This window comes from Melanostigma gelatinosum (genome assembly GCF_949748355.1).
Source record: "Melanostigma gelatinosum genome assembly, chromosome: 19".
Taxonomy (NCBI): domain Eukaryota; kingdom Metazoa; phylum Chordata; class Actinopteri; order Perciformes; family Zoarcidae; genus Melanostigma; species Melanostigma gelatinosum.
Genome location: NC_136652.1, coordinates 12,187,201 through 12,213,860, shown reverse-complemented (window position 1 = coordinate 12,213,860; position 26,660 = coordinate 12,187,201). Strand labels below are relative to the sequence as shown.

At 41.3% G+C, this 26,660-nt stretch overlaps 3 protein-coding genes across 4 annotated transcripts; 1 reads left to right on the top strand and 2 right to left on the bottom strand.

Moving 5' to 3' along the window:
* Positions 1-2,283: 2,283 nt before the first annotated feature.
* Positions 2,284-3,889, bottom strand: churc1 (churchill domain containing 1). Its single transcript, XM_079291449.1, has 4 exons — positions 3,718-3,889; positions 3,286-3,421; positions 2,652-2,722; positions 2,284-2,556 (listed from the first exon to the last, which is right to left on the bottom strand). Exons 1-4 carry the CDS (start codon positions 3,754-3,756, stop codon positions 2,464-2,466), a joined length of 339 nt encoding a protein of 112 aa, XP_079147575.1. The 5' UTR covers positions 3,757-3,889; the 3' UTR covers positions 2,284-2,463.
* A 165-nt stretch (positions 3,890-4,054) lies between these two features.
* Positions 4,055-13,336, top strand: znf106b (zinc finger protein 106b). The gene is made up of 21 exons (XM_079291493.1): positions 4,055-4,111; positions 4,500-4,633; positions 4,758-4,819; positions 5,204-5,407; positions 5,499-6,596; positions 6,678-6,993; positions 7,091-7,151; positions 7,275-7,429; positions 7,536-7,596; positions 7,680-8,250; positions 8,338-8,387; positions 8,493-8,635; positions 8,844-8,978; positions 9,095-9,211; positions 9,575-9,766; positions 10,069-10,131; positions 10,326-10,445; positions 10,693-10,764; positions 10,875-10,946; positions 11,074-11,220; positions 11,453-13,336. Exons 1-21 carry the CDS (start codon positions 4,096-4,098, stop codon positions 11,507-11,509), a joined length of 3,846 nt encoding a protein of 1,281 aa, XP_079147619.1. The 5' UTR covers positions 4,055-4,095; the 3' UTR covers positions 11,510-13,336.
* Positions 13,337-13,357: 21 nt separating this feature from the next.
* On the bottom strand, positions 13,358-25,603 carry capn3b (calpain 3b). 2 transcript variants are annotated; one of them, XM_079291494.1, is made up of 23 exons: positions 25,075-25,603; positions 22,674-22,743; positions 21,982-22,100; positions 21,296-21,429; positions 20,672-20,840; positions 20,224-20,307; positions 20,034-20,125; positions 19,837-19,914; positions 19,190-19,350; positions 18,884-19,065; positions 18,780-18,791; positions 17,998-18,206; positions 17,867-17,903; positions 17,013-17,036; positions 16,720-16,803; positions 16,066-16,140; positions 15,901-15,958; positions 15,753-15,817; positions 15,295-15,363; positions 15,135-15,213; positions 14,933-15,049; positions 14,658-14,716; positions 13,358-14,075 (listed from the first exon to the last, which is right to left on the bottom strand). In XM_079291494.1, the coding sequence occupies exons 1-23, from the start codon at positions 25,384-25,386 to the stop codon at positions 14,049-14,051; spliced, it is 2,316 nt and encodes a 771-aa protein (XP_079147620.1). In that variant the 5' UTR covers positions 25,387-25,603; the 3' UTR covers positions 13,358-14,048. The 2 variants fall into 2 exon arrangements, with proteins under 2 accessions (XP_079147620.1, XP_079147621.1); XM_079291495.1 differs by lacking the exon at positions 17,013-17,036.
* Positions 25,604-26,660: the final 1,057 nt, after the last annotated feature.

Genomic DNA, 26,660 nt, shown 5'->3' with positions numbered 1-26,660 from the left:
AGACAGACGTCCCTGTAAGCGCGACAGAGAGACTGCTGACGAGGTGGTGACTGAATGGTGGGAGTCCCAGATGACAACGGAGAAATGAAGGCTCCTCCATCTGTGGTGGTCAATGTTTAAATCTAACATCAGTAATTGACAGGAAGTCACACCATGTGTAGACAGAGACAGATTGAATCTCAAAACTCCTTTAAAATAACGGCAAGATTAGTCATCCTTTGGGCTTTCTTGCTATACAGACTCCAGTCTTAAACTTTTTCCAACCTGGCTTACCAGTGGTTATGTACGAAATAATGATGATGTATTACATACAAGATGTGCAGTGTGGCAGATGCAGGTCGGCAATGTTCCCTCTAATTTTTCATGTGTCTGGGCATACACACAAGCTCCCTGAGCACACTGAGGACCACTGTGAGCAACATCAGATGTGCACGCTGTGGCCACACACCAGTATCACACCTGTTCAAAACCTTGGATCATAGCAAGTTACATGGCTTATTAAAAGAATCAAATTACAGCAGCAATTTTCACTAGTTTACTTTTAATATAAGTGATTTGACAAACTTTAAAGGAAAAAGACAAAAATCTTGTTGTTCATGAGATGTGTAGTATGTTTTATGTGAGAGTCTTGCTTTGGCCATGGGAAGAGTCCTGCTTTGGCCTGTGTGAGGTCCTGTTGTGGCCTGTGTGAGGGTCCTGTTCTGGAAGAAATGATACATATACACCTTTCAGACATAACATTTTGTTCACATTAAAACATTCACATTTTGCACAATGACGTGTGCTGTAGCTTGTGATACAGTGTAAATTCCTGTAACTCTGTCTGTAAAATATGTAATTACTCAGTTTTTTATTATCATTTCTACTACCCATAAATGATCTAGTAGTAACATAATTTAATGATTAATATCCATAAGTAAAAAATCTTAATAAATGTCACGAGAATATGCACAAATCTGACTTAAATTTTACCTTATTTTTCACGTCTGTCCTTCTCACTTCTCCAATGGTTGTACACTTTGTCCAGGTTGATGGATTCGTCTGCTTCTTGCTTTGACTTTATGCGCATCAGCTGGTCCAAATGTGCCACTTCAAGACGATTTCTGGATGCTGTTTTGATTTTATTTTTAGTTTTTTCTGCTGAATGTGACGCTTGAGGTAGTCCAACTTCCATTCAGTCCACATTTTTCCCTCGGAAAACTCATTTGCTACTTTAGCTTCGCTGCATGTTTTGCAGAGTAGACCCTTCCCCCTCGAAAAAGAAAAAATCTCACCCAGTTTCACCGCTTGTTCTTCTATTTGAACATACTCCGACAGCCATTCCATCTTAAAAGAACCACATTTCTTTTTTCCAATGGCTTGGTGAGTGGATGTGTCGCTGCCCGTTCGTTTCGCCATGATAAGGGGTTAGCATTTGCGTCTCGTAACTCCGCCGCACTGTTGTTAGCTAGCTAACCTGCACGGCGCGAATGGGCAGGGCAATAGTGTCAATGCTATGATTGGCTGCGTAGCGTAAGTGAACCGAATCGTATCATTGGCTGGACACCTGTCACTCACTGAGTTACGTTGCAAAATAGTACAGAAAACAAAATTATTATTATTATTATTATTATTATTGGTTTAATTGATTAGATAAGAGTAGGACTAATATTAGATATTAATTAATACGTTTATGTTGAATTTTATTTTATGCGCTGCATAGATTTTCTTGTGCGCTGAGAATGTGCGAGCAGTGCGCGATTGCTCAAGCGCGCAGCTTAGAGGGAACATTGCAGGTCGGTGATAAATCTCGACTGCTGTACAAGAAACTGAAATTACAACAAATGGCCAGATGTTGACAATATCACAAGCAACTTAAAAACACTCACAAAATGTTTCACTCAGTAGCCGTTCTGGAGCTTGAGTTTGACCAGCTGTCTTGGAAATGTTTAGGATTGTATTTTTATCTGAACACTTAACGGGGCTTCCAGTCTATGTTAGCTTACCAATGTATGTTCGACAGTTAAATCTTGACCCGTGTGGTGATCAGGAATGAAGTTTTAATCTCAAGCACCTTCACAAATAAATTCATAACTATGAAGACTGTGGCTCAGTGATTAACAATTGAAACACGCCAAACTGTTTGAATATGAGCCATACTATTTTTGCTATTTGGCTAAATAAATAACTTTGAACCACATGTGCTGATAATTATTACTTTTGTTTAAAAAAATAATTACAAATGATAGCCTTTTTGGATCATAAAAAAGGAACTAAAATGCAGACGGTAATAAAATTCTTAGTAAAGAAATGTTTATTTACAGTAGTTTATCTACAGCCAAGCAGTTAAAATATGGTGTACTTAATTGAAGATTTGCACAAAACCTTGAATGGAGGATAAAAAAGGGGTCGGAAGCCCCGATGTCAGCAGCCAGCACCACATCCGTGGTGGTGGAAGTAAATCATGACCTACAAGTTTGAGGTCTAGAAGAGAGGTGCGGACTGTCTGGGGTCATCTGGCAACACGCTGATTGAGTCCTCAGCCTTTCCACACAGCATGCAGAGCATCGTGTACTCCTGGACAACACAAAACACACCTTATATACACACTGAAAGACTATCCAGGGGCAACAACTAACCAGGAATACTGTTAAATTAGAGAGATGCATTACCTGGTATTCATCAACAACGGAGAAAGTATATTCATGCCTGGCAACAACATGGTCACAATTTTTGCAAACATCTGGAAGGAGAAAATGGACATTAGTGGATGACATCTCTGCCCGTGCATTATTAGATTTCGGATTATTATGAAAGATTCTGGTCATTGTTTTTACTTCACAAGGCCCTTTGAAGAAATACACTGTATAGTATATAATATGCTGCTATAACAGCCTCCACTCTTCTTAAAAAGGCTTTCCACAAGATTTTGAAACCTGGCTGCAGGGATTTGGTCCGATTCAGCCACAAGAGCATGAGTGAGGTTGGCCACTGATGTTGGGTTATACGGCCTGACTCACGGTTGAGAATCTAGTTCACCCTAAAGGTGTCACATTCTTGCACACTAACCAGGGAAAACATGTAGGAACCATGGCATGTTTAAACAGGAACACTGTCTTCCTCAAAGTGTTGCCAGAATCGGTGGGAGTGCACTACTGTCTACAACACTGGATGCTGCAGCATTACGTTAGATTGAATTTAGGAGTCTCTACACAACACCTGAAAACCAGCCCCAGATGTAACGTTACATAACATATCAGCACATATTGGTAACACTGTGTCAGGAGCATAAGAAGAATGACTGACGGTCGTATGTGACGATCTCCTCGCCATCCTCATCCTCGGTGGCTTTATTGCTGATAAGCACAAAGTCCCTCTGGTTGCAGTTGGCACAGCCCAGGTAGTTCATCAGGTACGAGCCATTCTCCAGACACGTGTTACCCTGAGCAGGAAAACATAACAATAACAACGCATTCAACTCGTTTTAAATTCTCAATGGCGCCCTAAAATGTCAAACTTTAGCGCTGTAACATGGTTGTAACAGGGCGTCGTCGTTTGAGGTGGTTGGTAAACACAACTGTGCATTAATTAACGTAACTCATAGCTAGCGTCAGTATCTAGCTATACATTTAAGTTAGTATAACGTGTTTAGCGTGTTTGCGTCGGAACGTCAGAAGTAGCTAGTTAAAGGTTAACGTTAAGTTAGATTAACAGCTACATTACATCAAATTAACTTACCCGGTCCGGGTACTCTTTTTTCACACAGCCGTTGCACATTTTGTACTTGGAAAATCTTTCGAGTCACTTGTCGATAAAACACTGTAAACCACCAAACAAACAGCTTTTTCTTCCTCCTTTTTTTTGGCAAAAACTCCTCTTCCGTACGATACGGTGGCCCCTGCGGCTCATTAGACCTGTAAAAGACCCTCATGGCCCGGATGTCGTTGCAAAAGCCCCGAATCGCTCCCATCGAATCGTTTGTAGATCTACGAAGGCTGCCCGCTGCCGGCTGCCACACTTCCGGTGTCCTCTTTAGCCAACCATTGGTCGACGTGAACTGTACGTCAGTTTACGTGAGCGAACATGGCGGTTGAGCTGCAGTAGAGTTGTGTTGCTATGAGAAATCTGTCTGGTAATTCTGATATATTTACAATTCAAGCTTAATATTTTTTATCATCATAATCCGTTAAGGATTTACCTAAAATGCCATTGACCTTAACGGCTTGTGTGGTTTTAACGTTAGTCCACCTAAAACGTGAACGCTGGCTACTTTTGACTTAACCACGTTGTGCTGCTGTTATAAGTTTAGACTCGATGACTGCAGTGTTATATTAGTCAACGTTTTAACATTTCACCCTGAAGCCGATTATATCCACTAACAGTCTATATCCTATAGGCTGTAGGCTTTATTCAGTGGCGATAGGATGCTATGGAGCCATTTATTTATCCCATGTGTCGTGCTCGTGCCAGGCTCTGATTCACGTGCGCTGTTATCGCGTGTTCTTCCCCCCTCTGTGTAGAAATGTCAAAGGTTCAAACCCCACTTGGTAAAGTGGGTAAAGCCCGTGTAAAGAAGAAGAGCAACTACACAAACGCTTCAAAGAACGCAAGAACAGTCTACTGTATTTTATGTCGCAAGTCTGATTTGAAACATGTAAGTGGCTCTAACTTTACCAACACATTTAAATGAATAGTAGTGCTGGCTAGTATGTTGTTTTTACCAACCTACAGCCGTTCCAAATTATCTATAAGCTTGACAATACGTTTCTTAACTACAGGAAGCACAAGACCATGTGCATGGTATGCTGCATCACAGAGAGCTTGAGGCAGTGCTGGGCAAGTGAGTGATATTTGTCAGATATGAAAATGTTATTGACACACCTTATGCACAACAAATGTCATGGTTGCATTCTTCTGTAGTATTCTTTTTAATTTGTTCGTGGTGCAGAGAACATATTTTATTTAGACTTAAGTTCTCGTACGTTACCACTTGTAAAATGTGTATAAAAACATGTTCTTACTCAAAGTAAGGTATCAATAAAAGGTACCTGTTGTACTGAAACTCAGGTGTTGTGTAGGCACTAGTATCAAAATATTTAAATATTATCCAGTGTTTTCCTGCCTTACTGGGATAACATAATCATAACATGCATCAACCCATCTTAAAGCAAAGATTCTGACATGTACTCGTATCTGACTAAATGTCCCGTTCTTCCATTAACAGGGATTCATATCACGAATGCCAGGCGTGTAAGGCGTCCTCCATGGGGTTAAATGAGTATGCTCGGCACATCTCCACCGCTCAACACCAGATCAAGTTGAAGAGCTTGATGATGAAAAAAAGAAAGCCTGTCTCTCTGTGTAACACTCTGAGCAAAGAGACCATGGGCCAGATCATGGAGAGGAACAAGACACTAAAGAAAGAGGAGTAATAATTTCACCTTTTCATTTGGATGCATTTTATTCTCTCCATGATGTAATAGTTTTAATAACTGTGGGGCTTTTTTTTTCCATTACAGGAAGAAAGCAGGGAAAAAGAGAAAAAAGAAACAGAAGCAGGTAGCTGGTCAGAAGCAGGTAGCTTGTCAGAAGCATGTGGGAATGCGATGTGGAGCCAAGAGGAAAATAACGGCGGCGCCCAAAGTAGCGAAGCTGGTAAAAACCAAACAAGCGAACACAAAGATACTGCGACAGGAGATCCAAGGAAGGAACAATGCTGTTGTTCAAAACAAAGAGAACAAAATGTCCAGTCTGCACAAGTCTCTTCACCAAAGAGAATCAACTCTTCAGAATCAAAGCGGAACATTGGTTTGCTTGTCAGAGGAGCCTGCAGGTCAAACTTGCCCTTCTGTCCGAAACCAGTCCACTCAATCGGCTCAGCAGCTGAAGTACAATGACAACTGTTCTGTCAAATTTGAGAGCTCCCAAACGGACATACTTGGTTACAAAACCCAAGGAGGTGCCACTAACAAGCAAAAACAAAAAACATGGTCTACCGTCACCCAGAATGACTATTACGACAAGCAGTACGATGAGGAATTCACCAGTGATCACCTTCCTGATAACGGAGCAATCATCTTCGGTCGTGACCAGAAGGAGAATTTGGGATCTTCTCCGTCGGCACAAGAAGGTTCAGCTCAAACTGCTACAGCAAACGGGACCGCCAACGAGGCTCCGATACGGGATGTCGACGTCAGTGCGATGCTGCGGCAAATCAGAAGAGCGCTGGGTGTGAGGGAGCCGTGTAGAGCTGACCGCGAAGCCCGGAAGCAGAGCAGCGAGACGGGTGTCCGGGTGGCTGATCAGAGCTCCACGCAACAAGCTCCAGCTGAGAAGGAGGCGACACTTCACGCCTCCTCTGCTGCAGCTACATCTGAGCAATCCTCGCAGGTTGACGGCCCGGCCCCTGCAGCTGGTGTTTCTCCGACCACATCCTCTGAGCCCAACCTGAACATCACCCGCAAGGTTCGAATTGCCCACAAATTGGCCAACGGTCAAGTGCGGAAAGAGGCTGAGCTTAAACCAACGGTGAATAAATTGCTCAGCTTATCCGGGGCCAAGAACACGTTGAGCTGGACGAAAAGGAAGAAGCAGGAGAGCGGCAAAGGCATGCCCAGGTAAACCTCTTTTCCTTTTTTTTCCTTTTTCGTTTTACCGTTCGTTTGAAGTTATAGTTTTTTAATTCTGTGTGGCAACAGGTTTGGAATTGAGTTGGCGAACCCTCTGTCTGACCAAGAAAGCTCAACACAAGCAAAGGACAATGACGCAACTCTGTCAGAAGGCTTTCACTGGGAGTCGCTCCCAGACGGTCCTTCGGGGGCACATTGGACCTCGTCACCTCCTCCGCCCCACAAAGACTCCCAGTCAGACTCTCAGACTCAGGAGCAGCCGGGTGCAGCACAGGAAGGCTGGAGCAGCCACACGGCTGAAGCTGTCTCCGTGAAGGTGGAGCCAAAGTTGGATGATGAAAATTTGCGAGCCAACGGTAGTGCCGGCAAGAGGAAACACAACGTCGTAAGTGGTGTACGGTGTTTTTAAGTGTAGGGCACAGCTGAAACGTCAAACTGATATATTGTTATGGTTGGAATATAATTCTTGTGTGCTCTTACAGTATGATGGCGTTTCTGATATGCAGCCAAGTGGAAAAAAGAAGAAGAAAAAGTCAAACAAGGGTAATTCTGATATTTTGAGTGCTTTATTTTTTAGATGGACAACGTTTTGATCCCAGTGAGGTCGTCTGATCCCAGAAAAAAGTCACCCAAAACACTGGTTTCTGTTGTTTTCCTACCTAACAGAGCAGGGCCAGATGGACCAGCTGTTGGCTGTGTCTCTGAGGGAGGATGAGCTGAGTCACTCGTTGCAGGATTTGGACAAGTCTCTGGTCCTGGCCCGCAATGCCCTTCAAGCTGCCTACACAGAAGTGCAAAGGCTCCTGCTAATGAGACAGCAGGTAGCACCACTAATGAACACGCATAACAAAATATTATTTTTTTAAAACTTTTTCCTCAGGTTTCATGTCAAGGCTTTACATTAAATTGTTCATTTTGGTGTTGTAGTTCACTGCGGAGGTCAACAGTCTGAGAGCCCAGCGCATTGTAATCCTGCAAGGAATGCAAGGTACGTTACATTTACCCATCGCTTGGAATGACTTCATATCAAATGAGTAGTTTAACCTTTTTTTCTTTCTGAATCTCTTTCAGGAGGATACACAGGAGCAGAGAAAGCCACCACCTCATCAGCTATATTGCATCCAAGACTCTCTCCCCTTCCCTCCTCAGTCTTCCCCATCTCCTCTGGCCAGCAGTCTCTCCTAAACCCAGCATCATCCATTAGCCCCCTTGCCCTGCCAAACATGCCAGTAAAGCAAGAAATCTCTCTCGAACAACTGAAACTCGAGTGCTCTGTGTCAGCCGGTACAAATAGTTTTCCCGAATCATCTGCCTGGCAGCAGACAGCGCCTTTAGTGAGAGAAGAAACGCAGTCGTCTGTCAGTGATTCTGAGGAAGAGATGGGAGGAAAGCCGGCCTCCGCTCTTCTCCCCCAAAGAGGTCCAAATACATCTGCTGCAGCACCGGACGACGACGACGGAGGGAACGAGAGCGACGCCTCCGTCGAAATGATGGAGCCCTGCGCCGTGGTCATTGATATCGATGAATCGGACTCTGAGGATGCACCAGATGCTCCGGTCCACCAAGAGCCTCCTCAAAAGTCCGTCAGTGTGGAGTTCAATTCTTCAAGCTCACAGACATTTCCGCAAAATGACGTTGAGAGGTGAGATGACGCTCTGTGTAGATCCTGAACATTACAGGCGTTACTGTACTTGAAAATGTGACCGACGTTTCTCTCTCGCCCACTCAGAAAATTTCAGCCTCCACTTGTGCCAATGAAAGATACCGGCGGTTCTGTCGGTGAGCATTGTTTGTTCCACTTGCATCAAGTGTCTCAGGACACGTTTAGATGCAAAGATAGGATGTTTTTCCCCCGTAATCACGGTTTGTTCGTTGTTTTGTTAGAATGTGTCGATGTGGTCGAGGACGAGGAGCCGTCCGTGGGAGCTTTTTATCATCACACAGGCCCCGTCCACGGCCTCCAGGTTCACGGCGGCCGCTTGTACACGTGTTCAGGGGACAACACAGCACGGGCCTACAGTCTGATGGTGCGTTGATCACGGCCCTGAATTTATACCCACTTTCACCAGACTTTGTCCCTGCTGACAACTGCATCTTTCTTCAGACAATAAGAAAATATGATCAAACCAAAAGAGCGTCCTTCTGTTTCACGCAGTGTTGATTTTCTGCTTTTTACACTGAAAAATGACGACCGGTACTGTGAAATAATAAGACAAATTGTTTGTGTGTGTCCAGACCAGGGAGTGCCAATCAGTGTTTGAGGGTCACAAAAACAAAGTCAACTGTCTCCTGGTGTCATCTGTCCCAAACATGGCACCCCGACTCTACACCGGATCCAGTGACCAGACCATCCGCTGTCACAGCACAAAGGTACAGAAAACGACTGGACAAGCCATATCGTCATCTCTGATCAGACAGGGAATCGTGTCAGTTATTAATGTTGATGATTTTATTTGGCAATTTATTTTTTCTCCTCTCACCTCTAGACCACAAAGTGTCTGGAGCAGATCTATCTGATGGACAGAGTGCTGTGTTTGCACATTGCCTGGAACATCCTGTATGCTGGACTGGCCAATGGAGCAGTCGCTAGTTGTGACTTAAAGGTGAGTGACATTGTTGTACAGGAGAAGTACGTAGCTCATGATTTTGTTAGCAGGAGAGGTTGGTATTTATTGTGCTAAAACACTTAAAAGCACTACATGCTGCAACTTGAGTGAGACGATCATCAACACTGAGTATTTGCAACACTGAGTATTTCAGTCCAGGCTGAAAGCATCTCCATCTCTGTAAATGTAGCCACTGACATATCAGTGTTGTGGATTATATTTCCAGAGCATACGAGTTATTTTTATCTTTGTCTGCCAGAGTAATGTTCTGTCAGCTGCTCAAAAACATCAGCAGAACCGTTAACTCTCCCTCTCTCTCTCTTACTTTTGCTTTCACCTCATTCTGATCGCTCTCATTAGACTCTGAAGCACTTGGATGTGTTCGAGTGCCACGGCCCGCGAGGCGTGAGCTGTCTGGGTACATCACAGGAGGGCGCCCGCCGGGTGCTGCTGGTCGGCTCCTACGACAGCAGCATCAGCGTACGTGACGCCAAGAGTGGCCTGCTGCTGCGCTCGCTGCAGGGTCACACCAAAACTGTTCTCTGTATGAAGGTAAGGAGATCAACCTAGCTCTGAAAACCTCAACTGTTAAACTTAAAAACACGTCTTGTCCAGATGAGGAGACTAAGTAATTGGAAATTCAGACGCTGACACTTGCAGATGCTTCGTAAACATCTAAAATGACTAAACATAGAATTTACATCTTCTTAAAGCTGTAAATACTTCATCCCTTAAAAATGCTGCAATTAATTGCTGTATTTTTATAGACGTGTAGATGAAATGTAGACCATCAAAGATATTATTACTAAAACATACTCTGGTATACTGAATAATACTTCCTTTGTTGTTTTCAGGTGGTGAACGACCTGGTTTTTAGCGGCTCCAGTGACACATCTGTTCATGCCCACAACATCCACGTAAGTATGAGTTTTAACTATGAGTATTAAATGACCGTTTAACATCACAGATCTGTTCATCTGAACGTTTCTTTAGTTACTGAGGTGAACAACATTGGAATTTATAATCTTTGAAGTATTGCGTCTGTCTTCGTCTTTTCGAACGTCACACGCTCACCGTCGCCGGTATTTCTGTCGTGCGTCTTTATTTGCAGACGGGTGAGTTGGTTCGTATCTACAAGGGTCACGATCATGCGGTCACATCGATAGTCATCTTGGGGAAAGTGATGGTGACCGCCTGTCTGGATAAACTGGTCAGAGTTTATGAGCTACAGGTACAGAATTTATGATTTAATTGTGCATTTTAACAATCACGTGTGGTTCCAGAAGTGGACTACGGCCATTTGACGCTGATTTCTGAATAAGGTGTTCGTGTATAGAACCAAAAAATGAATCGTATATCGAGAGACATTTGACTTCTTGCCGATATCACGTGTAATGTATTACAACTAGCTGTCTGTCTTGTGCATCAGGTGAATCATCTCTGTTATTCGTTTAAACTTTGTGTTTGTGTCTTTTCAGTCTCATGACCGTCTGCAGGTGTACGGGGGTCACAGTGACATGGTCATGTGCATGGCCGTGCATAAGAGTGTGGTACGTGGTCTAAGTCTGGTCCAGCCATGGTTTTCAATCTAAACTTGCACGACAGAGGTTCATTTTTACAAAAAGATGGATGGATATTGTTCATCGTTTGTCCCAACCAGGTCTACACAGGCTGCTACGATGGCAGCGTTCAAGCTGTGAAGCTCAACTTGATGAAGAACTACCGCTGCTGGGTAACGACACAACAACTTATCCAACGTTCTTCTTCGTGAAGATATTAAATGGTTGTATGGTTTGTAATGTTTTCTGATTGGCTTGCATTGTAACGTGTGCTACTTGTGTCTTCCGGCCTCTGTTCAGTGGCAGAATTGCGCTCTGATCTTCGGCAACGCGGAGCATCTTTTGCAGCACCTCGTCAGAGATCACTGCAACCTGAGCCTGCAACATGTCAAATGTCGGTGGAGAGGCTGCAGCACTTTTTTCAGGACACAGCAGTCTGTTCAGCAGGTAATGAACCAACGCCGTCTGACTTTCAGCAAAGTGAAGATTGCCAGTCGGCTCGTTAGCTCAGCAATGTGTAAGAGCTTGGTACATTTGGGCAGGTTGAACATTACCATGAGAGCAATTTCCACTTTTCATCCCCGGTGTTTTATTGAAAAATATTAATATACTAATACATGTAGCTCGAGGCAGAAAACGGGATGAAACAGTTGCTCAGTGTTTGTTATCTTTCTTGCAGAATTTGCCTGAACACATGCAGTGCCACGTGGACAACGACAGTAAAGTGCAGCCTTGAGCTGCGGTGAAGTTGATGCAGCAGAGACGGTTCATAACAACACCTCTGCTGGTTATATTTTAAATTCCTTTTTTTTAATTTTCCAGTCATTTTCCAACAGGAGATGATGTTTTCCTGTTATGGTCTTCCTTTTGAGGTGCAGAGCACATCTCTTGGTCTTGTGCGCACTGTATGGTCTCTGTGACAGACTACTTGTTGTTGATGCCTGAAGCCTTTGCATGACCAGACGTTCAATCTCTAACACTCTTATCAGTCCTGTTAAAATAATTATTTTCAGCTAATTTCTTCATAAATTATTTGCAGTTGTCAGTAATTAATCTAAATTGAATGAGATGAGTAATTCAATACTCATACTTTGGTTTGTTGGTCTACAAGTGTTTTGTTTTCACGATGAATTTATGATGTGGTTTTGTACACTATATATTTATGTACATTGTACAGTAAGCCTCTTCGGAGATGTCATTAGTATATGTGGAGCTAACTACTCAGAACATTTATTCAACTATGCAGCGCTGAAATAAACACTTCAGAGTAGCTTTTGCGAAGCAGCAATAGTGTGAACCTTCAGAATCGATCTTGTTTTCATTTGTTTTGACGATTGACTCAAAGTGGAGGTAACGGGTCTTGAATATATTGAAGAACAGCAAAGCAGATGTGCAACAGTGTCTGAATCTGAAACCAAATTAATTTAGTTATACATCAACACCCAGTTTGTGACAATCGTCCGTCTGCACACTCGAGTTATCATGAAGTTTTATTCCACCGATTTAGCTTTGAGCTCCTGTCGGTCTGACAATGATCAGTTTTTAAAAAAGGATCAAAGTCGACGCGTCAGAACACGATATGTTTTCTTTATTCCATGCATTCATCTTCCTCGTTAAAACCTGGCGTTTACAATACCCACAATGCAACTCGACAGCCAACAGTTCCGTCACAGATTTGGGCGTGTTATGCTAGTGCTGGCTAATGTAGTCTTGAGCCACCAGCGTTCGAGCAGAGATGAGACGCTAAAGCAACGCCTCCAGATTTGTTTTCATTTTCTAACTTGTAGTTTAAAGCCCAAATGACACAATTGATCAGATTTCGTGCAGCACTCTGGAGCCACAAAACTTCAGGCTTTATACTTCTTCTTTCACATATACAGCACCTCAGACATCAGATCATTTTTGGTCATTTTAGGAAAGGTTTGAGGATTGTCGGGAGGATTTTAAAATCCTTTCTAAAGTTTTTCAGAACTTTAGTTCTGAGATTCTCTGGACGATGGCTCAGTTGTGGAAATAAACAGGCTTAACTTGCTTTGTGCTGTATTATTTATACAAAGTGCAGTTTGGGAAGGAGCTCCAGGGTTTAACATCCATTAGCTAATATTTAGCAACTGACACTTTCTGTACAAAGGGTGAAAGGGGTATCTGTACCTGCCTACTTTTAAATCAGAATTGTATTAGATTTTCCCCCAACATCACAGTGTTAAGACAATGTGTCCTTATTTACCCACTTTCACACTTAGAAACTTGAAAATGAATTCCCTGTGTTGACTGAGAGGTTTTACTATAGAAAATATGTTTAGCATCATTACGTAAATGAACCTTCCACTCACTTCTAACTTTTACATTTCCACATTTCCCAGAGAGTTATTCTAGGCAATGTCCCCATATCACCTAGAAAACTACTTTGAAAAGTAGTAGTGAAAGTTGACTGAACTGTCCAGAAAGTAACTTCTAAGAATGCTGTTTTGCCTTAATTTTTGTATGTTCTAGTGTACAGTGTGTATTTGATTTGTGTTTAATACCTACTGTATGTGTACAGCAATAAAAAATACAAATACAATTTACTGTATTCACCTCTGCTTTATTCTAACAGAATATACAGAACATTCATTTCAATGATTTGTCAAACATGCTAATTCTCTCAGTTCTCATATTCAAACATTTTGATATTCTAAGATATTCTTCACAACATAGGAACGTTAAGAACCAAAAGGTCAATGCTACTCGCCTGCTTGCTTCACCATCCATCGCTGCTTCACACCAAACACTGATGTAACATGTTATCAGGCTACACTGACTTCAGCATTCATCAGGTCTTGCCGCTCTCCTCGCCACCAAAGAGAACTGATCACGTTTCAGGAATCCGCTCAAAACTGAACGGATGTCATTTCACTTAAAGGGGAAATGCACCACCTTTTTATGTGGATGTCCAATCAATGTTCATGATAAATGTAGTCGGTTAAAGCAATAACTCCCTCGGTGCATGCCGTATTCCCTGAGAAAGTTTGCAGCTGCACAATCTGTTGTTCTTGGACATCCACATAAAACGGGGGCGAAGTTTTCCATTTAAAAATGAACTTAAATGAAGTCTAAACCATCAGAGTTTGAGTGTTGAGAGAAAGCTAATTCACATAAAAACTGGAGAAATCATCAAACCCTTTGATTTTGTTGCAATCTCAAAAGCTGTGCAGAAATACATAAGGAGGCCGTCCAGGAGAGCTGAGCCATGAATGTGACGCTCCAACTGGCTGACGCTACGTCAAGACGGCGACTTAAGAATACATCGTTAGCTGAAGCCACTACAGAGAGGGACGAAGAAACACAAGTGAGCATAAAGGGTTTCATTATACTTACAGTACACAAGTGAAAACTACAAGACACTTTACATTGTAATGTAATGCATGGCTGTAGTTTGTGGCGTTGTATTGCACTGCACTGTATTGTGACTGTTTCCCCCCTTGTTTTTGGTCTTCTAAATATGGAGATTAAGTGGACAAAATATTCGAGACACCTGTCAGTACAATGCAATCCAACATAGCAGTACCTCAAAGTGCAACCTCACAAATAATGGACGATACAAAATACGTAAGGTGATATTTCCTGAAAGGCAGGCAACTGGTGTTCCTCTTTTTTGGTTACTCTGACTCTTAGCAGGTTTGAAGACTGTAATATGGTTAAAAGCTCAGGAAAAGCTACATTGTAAGTTGACCTTAAATTGGGAGCATTTAGCCAAACTACTACTTCTATACTCTTAAAATAGCAAGAATGAACTTTGATGCCCTTCATCCCAAACATGTCTTAACATCCTCAACACAAAGAAAATATGAAACGTATAAATAACAAAATGCACATAATATCATGAATATCAAACGGGTGTTTACCTCCAGGACATTGAGCTTTATTATTCCATCTCCATCTTTGTCAAAGGCATTAAAAGCTCCTGCAACAGACAAAACAAATCAGTCTTCATCCACCTCTTCATACATCTTGAACAGCTGGAGGGCAAGCCTGACATTAGTGGGTCCTACAAGTTCAATTTGGCCCGAGATTCATAAAAAAGTGTAAAAAAAAAACAACCATTCTGTATTTGCCTAAGCAGTGATTCCGGGATTGTTCGGTGAATCCATGAAAAGCTCAGCTGGGGGTGTGTACTTACTGAACATGCCCTCTAGCCTCACAAAACAGCAGATGTAACTGTCAAAGTCGATGTTGAGGTGTTCGTCTGCGTAGCGCATGGCTATGATGTCGTACAGCTGTTTGTTGAGGTGAAACCCTTCATGTGGAGAAGACAGATACGGTTTGTGGTCCACAGTTTATATCACGTTACAGGTTACAGGTATTTCTTTCATGTTGCCCACCTGCGTCGTCAACAGCGTTCCTCATCTCAAAACTACAGATGGAGCCGGATTTGTCTTTATCGTATCGTTTGAAGATCAGCTGGAAACACACGAGGAGATGCACAGTCAGATGTCTGTTGAACGTGAGCAGAGGCTCTAGGGTTGTTACTACGGTCCATACCTGCCACTCATTGATCTTTTTCCACAAGTGTTTGAACTCCTGCAGGTTTAGCTTTCCCGTCCCATCGGTCTAAGAGAGGGTCACTTATGGGAAAACCAACACACATGTTTTTAAATACATGTGTTTATCTCCGAGTAGCAATTTGGGATGCACGATTGTAAGAAACTGGCTGTATAGATGAAGTTGAGTTGAGAGTATATTTTACTAAATTTACTATTTACTATATGCATCCATAAGCCTTACCTCAAAGCACCATTGTAGTACAGTCCTCTAAAATACTGACTTGTTTTGTTTGCCTGTACTAGCACTGGGCAGCTCTACTAAGCAACTGGGGATGGACAGTACTGGTTATTTCATTGCCTCTAGTCTAGAGGGATTCAAACCAATAACCTGCTGATGTCAGGCTTAGGCAACACGAGGCTTCTCTGTTGTCGTCTCCATATAAACTGAAAGGATACATCCATCAATGCGATCATACTCCGACACGTCTCAAGGCTGAAACCCTCCGTCTTCACTTCATTGTCTGGAGAAAAGGACAACTGGATATGATCGATCACATGGACACCGACTATATAATGATGATCTCAACCTTTCTGGAGCACTCACGTTTGGCGAGTACGTTCCTCATGATCATCTTAAGTTCGTTGGCACAGATTTGCATGTCCTGATGGAGGGAGGATCAATTTGTTGCATATGCCTTATAACACTCAGACATCCACACCTGTCCTGTATTATCCTCGTCCTCTCTCCTCTCTGTGTACCGGTACTCACCTCACCAGCAATCTGTTGGTAAATGGCTCTGAACTGTTTTTCCTCTTCAGTCTCCTCTGGTTGGAGTAGTTTTCGCTGAGGGGACACGTAAGAGAGAAGTAAATTATATTAAGTTTTAAAACCTAAAGTGTATGTCTTTTAGAAGATTGACATGCGTTTGGACCACAGGTATGGACAAGGTTAAAGCTAAGCTTGCTAGTTAGCTTTACTAGTTTATCTGGTGTTTCTTTTTTCTTGTGATTACATTTAGCTTAAATGTGATGTAACAAAATCAATTACCAACATTTTGAAGCATTAAAAAAAAAAGTTTTTTCCCTAACTGCTGAGTCTCTGCAGCTTGGTTTAATTGCAGTGCAGTATAAACAACACTACACTATAGGGATTGATGCATTTCCTCATAGTACCAGATGAGAGCAGCACATTAGAGAAAGACATGAACAACTTAGCCTGTATACACTGACTGAGGCCTTATAGGAAAACAGGTGCAGTTGAGCCACTTGGGGTCACTTGGCCTCAAATTCAATTGTTTTATTCCCAGGGATGTTATTTGACCTGGTCAAGATTGCATTTCACAGCCGTCAGTCTCACTGGGAGCTATTTGCTGCGTGGCTGCGGTGTCAACGTTTTGGCTCCTACAGCAAGGGAATTACCTACCTTTGGCTTCTTCTTCTCCCCCTGAATGCCGTCATGCTCGATTTCTTTGTTGGCTCGTGCTCTGTCTGACACAAATACAATCGGCTGGCATGTGGATAACGGCAAAAGACAAACAAAAACAGAAGAGAGAGAGAGAGTTAATTTATAGTTATTGTAACAGTTATGATCTATATGTGTAATGATGACACAAACTATAACTACCAACATTGATAACAGCTGACATGTAATGGAGAGTGGCAGTGGGGAAACAGAGTTAAAAAGTCATCGAACAATGCTAATGCTACATGCAGTACCTTCTCTTTCTTTTTCTGGTCTTGCTGACAGCCAATAAGACAAAGAAGGACAGAAGGATGAAATGAGATGGAAAAGGAGGAAAACACTTTTCAAGTCTGTTAGTCACTCTTGTTGGAAAAACAACGAGTACAGTATGAATTGGGACAAAGACGAAGAGAACAATGTTGATGAAATGCGTGTGTGACACTAATGGGGTTTACAAATGATGAAATTCGAACTGATATTGCAGTGTGAACGTATGCTGCAGTTAGCCTTTGCACTGACCTCTTTTGGCACTGTCCATATAATCAGCCTTTGTGAGAGGAAGTGGGAAGCTTAATGCCAAGGATACTTTGTTTTAGTATTAGTGTCTCATTTCGGTTTGAGTAAAAGTGATAAATACTTCCAGAAGAGCGTTATTATGGCTACCAGTAAAAAGATTATCCCGCATGGCCTCAAAGAAATATTCCTTTTCACAGACACGTTCAGCTATCGCTGCTCCATAAATAAAAGAAAGACAGAAAGAGAAGGGTGGAAAATACTGGATGAAAATGAAATATTCGAGTCCGAAAGTTTGTGTTCTACATCCCATCCCTGTTAAATCTGAAATGTTATAAAAATGAGTCAAACAAAAAAGTGTTTCAACAAAAATCTGGCCTTTTAAATACATTTTAGACAATAGACGGTGTCTGACAGTCGAGCCTCTTTAAACCAGAAATACTAATATGAGGAGAGAGGGAGAAATCCCACCATGATTCAAACCATGTCAAAAATAATTTTGTTGAACGTACTTCTCTGCTTTAGTCATTTCACTTCTGGAATATCAGTCAGAATTATCAAAATATGTTTTGATCCCACTATTTTCGTTGCAAACCTGCGTTTTGTCAGACCCGATGGTGTACTCCGCTTCCCTGTGAGGATAAACAGACACATTAGAATTGCAATTTTGCTGTTAACAATCCCAAAAATAACATGAACTATGGCACAACCGTCAGTGATCCTTACTCAGACGTGCTCTTCTTCTCAGAGAAGACCCTCAGAATGAACTCTCCGTCTTGATGGGCTTCAAAGGTTGTGGGGATTAGGACATACTCTCCTGGAGGCAGATGCATGCGCTCCGTCACCTCCCGCAGGTTAATGTAGGTCTTGCATTTAGCTTTGGAGGCTGTGTACAGGAAGAAGTCCTTCTGCAGGTGTTGATTCTGGCCACACATCTTTGGATGGAAACAAATCATTTGGTCAGAAAGGAATGAGCTCTGAAAATTGGGATCTTTGGAACTGTAGGGCAGTTTAATATTATTTATTTGCACCAAAAATGTAAAACAACAAAACATTGCGTCCATAATTTATCATGCAAAAGAAGTTAACAAAATATTTGCTCGACTGTGAGGATTTGCCAGTTTTAGCGGCTTTATATCCGTGGAAATGGTCTTCTAACTTGTCACTGTTGGTGGGATGAAGCAAGCAGTTTGATTGGGCTCTGGGAAATTGTGAATTGCATTTTCTTGTATTTTCTGACATTTTGTTGACTCAACAGTTAGTAGAATAATCCAAAAACAATTGACAGACTATTCAAGGATGTAAATAATCCTGTACTTTGTACACAAAGTATTTGTCTTGTGTTGTAAGGTGTACATGGAGGTTCCACAGCCTGGACTAATACTACCACTACCACCACACGTACAGCTCAATCAAACACACACAAACACAACTATCTGGAGATACAGGTCAATACTGTGAAAACGCTGACTTCATTAAACTAACGTCCTTCTCCAACATGGGCATACCTCCTTCGGCACCTGCAGACACAAAGAAGAAGTCAAAGAAGAAGTTAAACTCCAGTGAATGAACATCAGTTTATCCAGGGACTTAGGGTTCATGTGATCAGCACCTCGTAGATTGAAAATCCGATGGTGAGAAATTTGGCCCCTTGATGGCGCTGCATCCTTCGGCCTTTCTGCATCAGAGCCACGACGACAGTACAGGCCGCCGGCCCGTGCTCTGGGTCGTCATCTTCATCGTCATCTTCCTCGTACAGTTGCAGCCGATACTGAGGATTCGTCCAGAATGTCTCTGTAGAATGCAAAAAAAGTAAATCTGCAACAAGGGTGAAGACACGCGTGCCACGTGGGGACGTCAAGAACGTGATCAACATCACTCCTATGAAAGCTGAGGTTAAAAAAAAGCCAAGTCCTACGTGGGAAGTTCCTGCAGCCGCCAGCAGAGCTGCCTCTCACCCACCGACCCTCGTTGACCGACACTGTCCAGCTGTGCCTTACATCGGCCTGCAGGGTGTCAGGGGTCAAGTTACACATCTCCAGCTTGGTGAAGTTCCTCTTGAAATCATCAAAAGACATCCTGAAGGGGAACACGAAAGAAGAAGATCTGTGCAGTTATATTTGGTGAATGATGAGGAGGACTTTGCAGCTTTTCACTCTTTACCACTAGTGGGGCAAACAAAAAAGTGAAGCGGCTGAGTGGGAGTTGTATTGTGTCAGCCTCAGATGCACTTAGAGCTGAATGCTAACATGCTAATGGTAAGTACAATGAATGTATCCATGTATTTGCACGTGTATAGTTATGATGTTAACATACATTTGAACAAATTCTTGAATAACTTGTCTTTCCCTTTTACTTGGCGATCACACAAATAATTTCATTACAAGCAAAAAAAAAACAAATCACCTCTTGTTAGGCACTACAATGTTGTGCCAGTGTACTATGAAGTACACCACCAGAATAGACCACTGAGGTTGAACCAAAACAACTGCAAAACTGATGAAAGTATAAAATCAATATCTTTTTTTTAAGAAGAAGAAGATTATAACACAGTGTTTTACTCACCAGAACTCACTCGCCTCGACAGTCTGTTTTTTGAGGTTGTCTTTGTCTGCGGTGGAAATGGTCGACCATTCCTTTGAGCTTCAGAAAGACAAAATAATATTAATACACAACATGAAGACACATGAGTTATTTTGTAATAATTTACATTTGATAATAGTATAAAAGGCTACATCATTTTTCCAGGTCTCAGATCTTACTTTGCGCTCCATGGTCCCTTCCACAGCACCCGACCCCAGGGATTGCGCAATCGAATCAGGCGAATTCTGGTGTCATTTGCAACCTCGTCACACTAGAAACAACAACCAAGCATGTCAGCATCCCTTTAGCAGGCCTTCTCTTGCAAAGAACACAAATCTGGATTTGTAGTAAGTGGACATTTTACTGCACCTCCGCCAGGCCTATGATGGAGTAGGCATGCCCCCTGACCAGCCCGTGATCAGTCTGAGTCTCCAGTTCAGTGGCTGAAAAAGTCTGACAGATACAACACAAGTCGGTAAATAACACAGACTGGACTTTGAGGCAATACATGTTGCTAAAACATTGTTTTAATTCAGTCATTTACTCTGGATTGGTTAAAATCTAGTTTTCCTACAATCAAGTCAAAGATGTAAAAGCTTGGATAATGAAAGCAAACTGTACACTTTAATTCAGCTTCTCATATTGTGACAGAATTGTTGAAACGGGCTGATACGCCTGAAGAAAAGAATCCACTGTTTAACATCCAGTTGTATTGCTGTATGTCTCTTCTAATGTTTTCTTGCTTTGTGTCTCTCATGTTTTTTACTGTTTGACTTCTCTCTGTGCACTTCGTTTCACAGCTTTCATCTCCACTCACATCTATAGAGCAGCCCATCAGCGAGCCTCTCTCCAGTGCCTTCCTCATGATGATGAAGAGCTGTTTGGGCGCCTCGGACAACTCAAAGAACTCAGTAACTCCTCCTGTGAAATCCTCCATGGCTTCCAAAGTGTTGCCCCCTTTAAGCGCCTCATAAGACCCGTGCAACCTGAGAGAGAGACCGGTGAATCATCCTGGTCAATGCGATGATATGTCATGGCTTGGATTTTTCACAGTGTCTGCAGCCAATTTTAAAACATGAGGACGGAGGAATGGTGTGCCAGTTTGTGTTGCTGCACTGCAAAAAATATACACCTTGATATGACATTTAGCTCAAAATTGGATCTTAAAAAATTGATATATTTGTTTGACAGATGTTTTAAGTCATGTGGCATCACCTCGATGCAGTCATTTTCTATTCCTCAATACTTTCACTAACAATAAACATTCATCAAAAACTGCATTTAAAACACCTGAAATGCTTCATGTTCCCAGGCTTTAACTTTTTCAGCAACAAAAAAAGAACTGAAGACTAAATGACAAACTTTTTTTTACAAACTGAATCAATCAACATCATGGAGGTAACTCCCAACTTTGCAGTGGGCGTTTATGGACTGCACTCACTTGGCATAAGCTTTTTCCAAAAGAGCGCTCCAGAACTCGTTCTTTCTGAAAGATTTGGTGAACACCAGTTTGTTGTTGCAGGTGGGGATGCGGTCGTCCACGACCACATCGGTCCATTCGCCATAACGCCAGAACTGAGTGTAAGAAGACAGAACAGATTTAAAACAGGAAGTCAGTGATGAGACAGAGAAAACACATTTATCATCGTGCCAAGAAAAGGGCCATCTTTCAGATTGTTGATTCATATCTGTTAAAAAAAATCTTAGTTTCTATCAACAACTTTTATTTATTTTATTAACTATTATTGATATCAATATTTATGAGTTTACAAAATACTGATAACAATATATGGGCTGCTATTAAAGAATATTGACAACACTCTCATGTCAGTACAAAGCCAGCAGCCAGTTAGCTTAGCATAAAGAACAGGGAGAAACAGCTTGACTCTGTCTAAATATAACAAAATCCACCAAGAAGCATGTTTAAAACCAATTTATCCAATACTTTTAACATGTTTAATATGTCATCTAACAAATAAGCGTATTTCCCAAAATGTCAAACTATTTCTTTAATGTTCATCAACTGTATTATTTGTTTTAATGGAATTTGGTAATTGTCATTATCATTGTCACTACAGCATGAAACTTCATGCTTCTTGCACAATGTGCCAAATATCCAAGTAAAACCTGGAAGTGGAAGATGCCGGCGTAGTTGTCTGTGAAGCTCTGGTCCGAGGGAATCACTCTGTACAGCAGCTTCTCGTTCACTGTCAGACAGGCGATGGCAGCCAGCAGCCAGCAGTCACCTGTCAAACAGCAGATTCACGAGCTACGAAAACACTCGATCCAAACATTTCACTTCCTAAAGCAGCTGTCACAGATTTAAAGCCATGTCCCTGGATGTCAGTAGTCAACATAAATTGGGAGTTAAAATATGGCTGATTGGTATTTCAGCGGTCAGGCGTAAGCCTGGCTCTAGTTTCCCACATGTCTTGGCTGTGCCTTGTATTTTCTGGCCATGTCCCCTGACAGGACGCTTTCTGCTTGCACAGAAGGTACAAGTTGTCTTAAGCTGAGACACACTTTTTTGTTGAACATCTATCCGGCACCAAAAGCAGCTTCTTTTCACACTTTTCCAATGCTCTTGCTGTTATATTCTTATTTTTTTTTTCAAGTATTATGAACATTTAGCAAGAAAACATGTGTTCTATGTGTTGATATAGAGATGCCTGGAGAATCAGTGAAAGTAGAGAAGGAGAGACCAGTATTTCATGAATCCAAATACCCAATCCTTCTCTGCCAGTGAGTTCCCAGGCTGTGATGAGTACTTGAATGCTTTTGAACCACTTGTTTGAAAGCAGAGACGGTTTAAATGTTACCCAATTCTCCTTGACAGATGTCTGTCCTGTTGGCTCCATTGATGATGAACTGGGGGTTTTCACAAATTTCCTGTCATACAAAAAAAAAAAGATTTCTGAGCATGTTGTGAAATATCAATGCCAGAGTTCAAATCTTTTTTTTTTTTTACTTATTATGAAATACCATGGAAGATGAAATGATGCATGCATTAGCTGTAAAAGCCAACATTTAGACGATATTGATCTCGTATTGGAAGTCCACTTTAGAATGTCCTGCAAGATAACATGTAGTCTTTAGTGTCTATATTCAAAAGAAAGTAAAAGACAACAAAATAATCATGACTGTAAAACGGATAAATGTCTTTAGGGTTTGGAATCAAACCTCAACACTTTTTAATATCCCAAAATCTGTAAAATATGGCTTGAATGTCGGGTCAGAGTCATATTCTCGTTTACTTATTCCTTGAACAAATTGAGGACTTGATTTGAGTGCACATTTTGCCAGTTTTAGATATTATATTCGATCGTTTTTAGATTCATCTTTTTTTGTAAAACGACATATTTATATTTTTTTGAAGCAAGGTATTATAAATGATTCATTTTGGTATTGGTAAACATTTCCACTCCACAACATTTAAAAATCTGTATTTACAAATCTACACCTGACACGATTGACAATATGAGGATTTGACCCTGAAACTGAAGGCGAGTCGGAGAAATTTCCCTGGCTGCATATTTATGAAGAAGCAGCTGTTGGCGGTCCGCCGGTCACGACCTTTTAGTGCTCTGAACAAGGGGTCATGCTTTGCTGAATGTAGAGAAGCCTCAGCTCATACATGTCTCAGTCATGGCAGTGATTGACTGTGTCTGTGTGGGAAATTACAAGTTATCATCCATCTGAATCATATATTCAGACACTTATTAAAGCGACTTTATGGTTTATTCTTCTCCAAAGTTGACTTTGGTGAGGTGTTACGTTTATGCTAATACTGTGGAACATTGTTTTGGAGCACACATTGCTTGATTTCATGTTGGAATATTACATTGTCTTCCATAAAAGTGGTTTGCAATTTGTGGATTTGAACCCTCAAAGGGATAACGATACAGAAGATAAATCTGAGGGGGTCATAAGACGATGAAATGAAAACATATTTCTGTTATACTTTTGATACGTTCACCTCTTTAGGCCTCTAAAGATTCTTCAAGTGAAGCAATTAGAGAAGAAAAAAACACAAATTTACACAAAATACGAAGAGGTCTTACAAAATGTGTGGGAACCATTGTTCTTTTAAACCTTTAGAAACTGCTTTGGACAAACTTAAAAAACATGATAATCAAACAAGAAACAACTTTTTTTTAACAACTTAAATCTCCAAAATGACAGTTTTCGGGGGTTATAAAAGAGGATACCGATGAGACGTTTTAATTCCGGGGATTCACAGCAATTAATCTGTTCCCCTCATCACATTATTTACCATAACTAGGTTTAAAAATGCAGCCTCATGTTCCGAATTTAGAGCAGGCTCCACTGCTGAATCCCTGGATGAGATTCATGTATCACTGATCTCTAAATGGCAAAAGCAGAAATTAAAAAATAAAATAATCTCCATGTTCAGTTTGTTATTTATTTTCACTGCTAATAATTTGAAAATAATTAAAATAGAATCAATTCATATTGTGGGAATGCATTGTCTTTTTTTAAAATATGTGTTAATATCTAGACGAAATATTATTATACAAATACACACCAATGACATGAAACTCATGTTATGGTTATTCTGCTCATGTATGTAAAGGCAGTGGTTGAAAGTAGCTAAATATATTTACTACACGTAAACAATATTGAGGTAATGTACTTTACTTTTGTCAATCTTCTCATCAAATTCTCAGAAAGAAAATAAGTGTTTTTCTCAAAATGAGAAACTATTCCTTTAATACTCCACTACACTTTAAATGTTGAGTTCAATTTAAATATGATGCACTGTTACACATATTTAACTACAGAGAGTATATAAAGTATAGTTAAACCTCCAACTTGACTAAAACAATAGTTACAGCAATGCTAAAATAATAATGATAATATAATATACATAATATAGCCTAATATATGACAACAATAATAATATAGAGATTATTATAAGAACTCTCACTTTTAATCCTGAAGTGCTTAGTTGTCACTATGTTTCCCAGCATTGAGGGCGAACTCCTGCGTGAGGTTGAGCTGGCTGTGATTGGAGAAAGTGATCACCCAGAGCTATGCATACACAGCATGCAGCCACTTGACACCCCAGCCATGTGTTGTGAGGAAGTGATGAGATAGACGGGTTTTAGAGAGGAGTTCATCTGAACACGATAGAGTCCCTTTTGCATTTAGAGTAACTTGGCCTAAAGGAGATGATGATTACTAAAGGCTGGCACTCACCGAGGGACGTTTCCACTCGAACTTCATGGAAGGTGTGTGACTGTAGAAGAGTGAGGAGTCATTTGCAGGGAACAGGGGGTCTTCAAACACCACCTTCTTCTTCACGTATTTGTCTCGCAGTTCCAAAAAAGTCTTGAGACGCTTGGCATCCTTGACAGCCTCGTTTCTGCTTAGAATCGCCGAGTAGATGGAGTTAGCACCAGCAGAAGGGTAATCGGCTTTTTCATCCGGCCCGGATGATGCTTCAGTTTCATAAAGCACTCTCACCTTTGTATCTTCAACAATAGGCACTTTACATTTCTCGTCCCCCATCTTATAAGTGAAAGCCTCAGCCTCTGGTGTTTCTATTTACAAGTCAATTTATAAAATGCAACAGAAAAAAAGGCACTCCTTATTTGCAGAAACAGCATGGACTTGCAAAACAGCCAAAGACGCTTCCTGAGTCCTTCCTGGTACTGTTTCTTTTTTAGTTCCTTTATTTGCTTGAAATCCTGTCCCCACTCACCGACAGTCACCAGCCAAAAAGCCTCTGACGCAGTCACTGGTGTGTCCCTGCTGCTGCCAGGCTGCACCTAAATATAGGCCTCTTTAGAGGAGGGGAGGAGGCTCCTCAAAGAGAGACCCTGAGAAAAGGTTGGACACTGACACAACATTTTAAGGTCACAGTGTATTGAGAGGGGGGGGGGGATGTGCTGATAATTACTGGAGAGAGAATTTTTGGAGAAATGTAATTCTGAAAAATGTTGGTCAGAGTCAGGTCATGCAGTGGCCTTTTTAACTGTATGTCATTTCCTGTACTAAAATACAATAACACCTATAGTTAGTGCTTACAATTAGCAACACATCTGATATTTACTATTAGCTTAGTTTATCTTATTATATTGCACAACATAAGTACCACGTGATTAACCGAATTACAGTTACTCCAAATCTCTGTTCAACATCTATAATATCAGCTATAGTGACACCTAGTGGTAAAACAAATGCCTCGGTTCTTCCTTCCGTCAATGGGTTGTTGTGGCTCACTAAACCAACCCTTCATCACAAGTAGTCAGTCTTCAGTTGGTCAGATTCTCTGTCAATCCATGCCCGTATCAAAGAGGAGGAGGGAGGCTGTTGAGCGCAGGATTGCCAGGTTTGACAGAAACCTGCATTGTTGTTTCAGTATTAAACCAGGATGAAAGGACCTCTCAACTAAATTGTGCATTTGTTTTGTTACAAAGTAATGCTCACGGTAAATCAAAAATAATGAGACAATAAGTCAAATGTATGACTTCTTAAATCAAAGTTATGAGTTGGTAAGCTCAGTCTCTATCCAATCTTTTTGATTTGATTACTATGGATATTTCGGGCAACAATGTATTCTTGTGCCCCGACTGACCACTGCATCCTACAAGTACCCCGTCACCGTCACGTTCCCATTACATTACAATGTGCACAGCAGCTTCATTATATCTCAAAAGACCGAAAGAATAACCAGCATTCCTGACTCCAGGTTGTCTGTGTTAACAACATGGTATGTCCCCGGTTTACACAATTCAAAACACAATAATTATGTTGAGAGGAAAGGTACAAGAAAAGAACAA

Bases quoted from the DNA above. Each gene is read 5' to 3' on its own strand.
- churc1 (XM_079291449.1), bottom strand. From the start codon at position 3,756: ATGTGCAACGGCTGTGTGAAAAAAGAGTACCCGGACCGG. The intron at 2,723-3,285 runs GTCAGTCATTCT...TTCTCCTTCCAG, and splicing joins GGAGATCGTCACATACGACC to ATGTTTGCAAAAATTGTGAC. The intron at 2,557-2,651 runs GTAATGCATCTC...TGTGTTGTCCAG, and splicing joins CCGTTGTTGATGAATACCAG to GAGTACACGATGCTCTGCAT.
- znf106b (XM_079291493.1), top strand. The intron at 4,820-5,203 runs GTGAGTGATATT...TTCCATTAACAG, and splicing joins CTTGAGGCAGTGCTGGGCAA to GGATTCATATCACGAATGCC. The intron at 7,152-7,274 runs GTAATTCTGATA...CCTACCTAACAG, and splicing joins GAAGAAAAAGTCAAACAAGG to AGCAGGGCCAGATGGACCAG.
- capn3b (XM_079291494.1), bottom strand. From the start codon at position 25,386: ATGGGGGACGAGAAATGTAAAGTGCCTATTGTTGAAGATACAAAGGTG. The intron at 16,141-16,719 runs GTAGGTAATTCC...GTGTCCCCTCAG, and splicing joins GGGAGAAGAAGAAGCCAAAG to CGAAAACTACTCCAACCAGA. The intron at 15,959-16,065 runs GTGAGTACCGGT...TCCCTCCATCAG, and splicing joins ACCAACAGATTGCTGGTGAG to GACATGCAAATCTGTGCCAA.